This window comes from Fopius arisanus, unplaced genomic scaffold (assembly GCF_000806365.1).
Source record: "Fopius arisanus strain USDA-PBARC FA_bdor unplaced genomic scaffold, ASM80636v1 scaffold00107, whole genome shotgun sequence".
NCBI classification, from domain to species: Eukaryota; Metazoa; Arthropoda; class Insecta; order Hymenoptera; family Braconidae; genus Fopius; species Fopius arisanus.
In genome coordinates, this window is record NW_011887846.1 from 230,853 (window position 1) to 235,148 (window position 4,296).

Genomic DNA, 4,296 nt, shown 5'->3' on the forward strand with positions numbered 1-4,296 from the left:
AATATTTTATACAAAATTTACGTCAAGTTTTTCCAAATCAATTTATACAAAAATTCGTATTTTTAAAATTAATCTGACCTTTCCAATTAGAATTTAGCAGAATTATAATTGTTTTCGGGTTTCTACGATTTGTTCACTTCCACCCCCAACCCCCCGTACCGCATTTGCCGAAGGGAGGGAAAAAATTGCCTTGCTGCAGTCACATTAGAGCTATAAATTTAGACTCGCGCTTTAACTGCACGGTAGGTTCAAAATTTCATACTCAAATATAATTTTTATAAGAATATATCGCTAAATAGGAAATAACATTTAAGATATTACACAAAACTATCAATTTTTATTAAAATGCTCCCATTAAAAAAATAAGTTTCAATTTTTAATTACCTAAACCTATTATTTCGTATGAAATTTATATCAAAAATTATAAATATAATATAATATACTATAAATCTGACATTTCCAATGAGAACTCGTCGGAATTTCCATTATACACTTAAATATCATAATTTTTGTGAGAATATATCGCAAAATAGCGGAAAAAATTTAAGAAACTCTTTCAATTTTTATTGACATCCGTATTATTTTTAATTCTTCATTGCCTGTTGACAGAATTATAATTGCAGTCCCAAATATTCTGGATTGAGATGTTGAAAGTTCCATCACTTTATGACTTCCCGCCTCTCTCGGGTGATGACCGGGCAACTGGAGGATTTATCGGAGGTGAACTTGTCTTCAGCGAGAGGAGAAACTTCCTGGAGGAAACCCAGCCCTATTTCAAGTTTATCCGGAGTTGTCCTGAGGTCAATGTTACTCCAGAAATTCTTGCCACTCGTGAGTCTGCACGCACCATTGGGGCTGCTGATTTATTCCTCTCGGTGGAGGACAGTGCGTTCAAAAAAATTGCGAGTACTTGGAGGGAGAAGGGAGTCGTGGAGGCTGTGAGGATAGCCGCTGGTGAGGATCCTGAAAGGGTTAGCAGGATTGTCCACTGGCTGGCTATGAGGTAGGTGTTCTTTTGAAGAATAATTCAAGATTTTTCCAAAATTTTAAACAAATTTTCCGAAAATTCCACGATTTTTGAATTTTTTTGTTGGAAAGGCTTGTAATCTTTTTAATTTATTGAGGATTTTACTTCAGAATTACAAAAATCCTTGATTTCATCGAGAAGAAGACGTCTTCCTACGAGGGATTGCCCTCCATCGGCTCAGGGTCGGTGTCAGATATCGCAGGGACTAGGGACTGGACTACTGCTTTGGTAATTAAATACAGGAAATCATTAATTTTATAATTAAATATTATTCATGAAAAAGTATTCAAAGACTTTTCAATTGACGTTTTGCATTTGAAAAATCACATTTTTTCAGTAGAAGTATTCTTTATAAGCTTATACCAAACATTCTTCAGCCAGAAAACGTCAGAAAATAGTTTCACAGCTTAAAAATTTATCGATTGAAAATCTTCCTGAACTAAACTCAACAAAGACTTATATTATTATTATTTTTATATTTTTTTCATTTTAATAATCTTCACCTTTCATTTTACGACATCAATTCCCCTTACTTTCATGATTTTCAAACGAATTATCCTCAATTTCAATCATTCAAAAGTTTTTTTTCGTAAACACGAATTTTAAAAACTTGTAATTGGAAATATTTGATACAAAATTCTATAGAGAAATTCAAAAGCAAAATGTCATGTTTTGGAAAATTTATTTCTTTCTTATTTATTTTTACAGTTCAATTTAAAAAAAAATGAAAAAAATTGATGGATCGATAGTATTTGCAATTGTATTTAAACCAAAATTCTTCAAATATACAATGATCCTATTTTCTTGGATATTTTTTTAAAATTACGAATTAATTGAATTATGAATTAATAACGATTTGTTTTTGTAGATTCGCTGTTTAGCGTGGCACCCCCACTGCACTCGACTGGCCCTAGCCTGTCGTGACGATCGCATTCGAATTTACTCGAGTGAAATTCAAGGAGTCGCTGTACTGAGACACTCAGCACAAAAATCCGTTTGTTCTATGAGCTGGCGACCAAATGCTGGACGTGAATTGGCAGCTGCTTGTGGCTCTGGTGTTCTCGTATGGTCAGTTGAACTCGGTGCTGCCAGTAATTCCCTGTCACATGCATTATTTTTGAGACAGAGGAATCATGCGCCTGTTACGAGTGTCAATTGGCATCCACAGGGGGATTTATTAGTTTCCTGTTCACCAAATGATTTTAATATGATTGTTTGGGATGTTGCGAAGGAAGTGGGAGTGCCACTCAGGAGAGTCGGTGGGGGTGGCCTGTGCTTTAGCAAATGGTCAATTTGTGGCAGTAAATTGCTCGCTGCCACCTGCGGTAATGTTTTTCGGTACGATTTTATAATAATCTCAATTTCTTAAGTATCATCAAATTTCATCATATTCTACCGATAAATATTACATATTTTTAAAAAATTTATGATAATTTTTTTTAATATTCTGTAAAATTCAGTCAATTCACATTCAAATTCGTCCTTCCCACATAAATCCGCAAATTTCTATTAAAATTTGATAGGATTATAATGGCTGTTTTGTATATCATAATTTTCGAGAAAAAATATCGTAAAATTGTGGACAACATTTAAGAGGTCACACGAAATTCTATCAAATTTATCTTAAAATACATATTATTTCCCATTTTTAAAATAAAAATTTGACATTTTCGATCGCAATTTCCTAAAAGTGCCCTTAGACTCTTAGATTTAAATAATGTAAATGTCTTAACAGTTATATAACGGAATTTCACCATCTCTATCGATTTAACATATTTTCTATATTTATTAAAATCAATTAACTGTTTGTTATGATTTATGATATTAATATCATCTTATCTAAAATTAATTCAAGCCATTAATCCATACAAATAGAGAATTTCCTCAAAAGTCAATTCTAATTTGACTGGCGATTGATTTCCGTTGCAGAAAACCGTGCAGATATTTTGGTTTTGCTCCTGAAGCATTTAAAGAAAAAACAATTACATGGGACACTAGGATGATTAATATAAGTATAACAATTTATTTAAGGGTCTGGAATACTGGTGCTGGTAATCCATGGTCAGTGGAGCGCTGGACAGTGCCAAATGGGCGAGTAGCAGCTGCTTGTTTTGGACCCCATCAAATCCTACTATTTGCCTCAACAGAAGATCCACCGACACTATTTTCCCTGCCACTTCAGGATAATATATTCAATGTCCAGGGCGACAGTCCAGCTAATGATCCTAAAGCTGCTGTTCCCTTAATTGATCTGACGAAAGTTTCATTCGATGATGATGGAGCAGGGGTGACAGTTGGTGGGAGAGTTGTCGCCACTGAGTGGGACCCCAGTGGCCAGTACCTCGCAATTCTTTTTCAAGTTCGTTAAAAAATCCTATAAATAAAAAATTCACTTGCAAGAATCTGAAACTCACCAGCTCCAAGGAAAAAACCAGTCAGTTTTCGCGGAATATCTTTGAATCCACTAGAACCACAGAAATTTCGTAAGCACGTGATTTCTAGTTCTCATTCCCCTGTACAAAAAATGTTTCTACAAAAAATGCGATATCTGTCTTAGATTTGGAGATATTCCTCGAAGAATCTATCGTCGTGTCCTACCTTTGGTGGTGAAATAGAGAAAAATTGTGGTATAGGGTTTAAATAATTCTTTTGTTGTTTTAGGATAGTCCAGTGGTTGCAGTATTCAAAACAGAAATTGGAACGCTCTTTGGTTTGACTGAGGTAACACCGTCTTGCCTAGTGAAGGGATTCCCTGGAGAAAGCCCGAATTGCTTGCAATTCCAGCAAAACATCAACACAAATGGATTAATCGCCTGTTTAACGATTGCCTGGAGCAGTGGACGGGTTCAGCAATTTCCAATTGTCGGGGGAAATAAATCAGCCACTCCTACTAGAACTCCTCCTCCCCTGGACCGCAGTATATCATCATCTGATTATAATCATTACACATTCCTGTGACCCACATCATTCAGATTAATTTCATGCGCCAGAATCGATTTTTTGGATCTTCATGGCTTTCAAATGGTGGGAGGAAATATGGAAATAATAAAAATGGTGGTGCAGCATTTCGTAGTTTTGTATCTAATTATATAAAGTCACATGCAGAGCTCACGACTTTCTATTTTTGTGCCACTTGACCGTACACTCAACGATGACAAGAGAAACCTTACGTATACCCTTTTCACGTACAAATATATCGCATTCCATTTTTTTTAGTTTTCATTCTGTAATGAGTGGAAATAGACGGCAGTTCAACGATTGGCAAGCAC

The 4,296-nt window shown here is 35.1% G+C and overlaps 1 protein-coding gene across 1 annotated transcript; it reads left to right on the forward strand.

Annotated features, from left to right (window-relative positions):
• The first annotated feature begins 179 nt into the window (after nt 1–179).
• Nucleotides 180–4,290, forward strand: LOC105271318 (aladin). Its single transcript, XM_011312785.1, has 6 exons — nt 180–242; nt 610–1,003; nt 1,138–1,255; nt 1,896–2,365; nt 3,059–3,386; nt 3,689–4,290. The coding sequence occupies exons 2-6, from the start codon at nt 645–647 to the stop codon at nt 3,983–3,985; spliced, it is 1,572 nt and encodes a 523-aa protein (XP_011311087.1). The 5' UTR covers nt 180–242; nt 610–644; the 3' UTR covers nt 3,986–4,290.
• Nucleotides 4,291–4,296: the final 6 nt, after the last annotated feature.

What these genes read in the sequence shown, in the direction of transcription:
- LOC105271318 (XM_011312785.1), top strand. Translation starts at nt 645, where the DNA reads ATGTTGAAAGTTCCATCACTTTATGACTTCCCGCCTCTCTCGGGTGAT. An exon ending in GGGACTGGACTACTGCTTTG is followed by an intron (nt 1,256 to 1,895) that starts GTAATTAAATAC and finishes TTGTTTTTGTAG; the next exon opens with ATTCGCTGTTTAGCGTGGCA. An exon ending in ACCTGCGGTAATGTTTTTCG is followed by an intron (nt 2,366 to 3,058) that starts GTACGATTTTAT and finishes AATTTATTTAAG; the next exon opens with GGTCTGGAATACTGGTGCTG.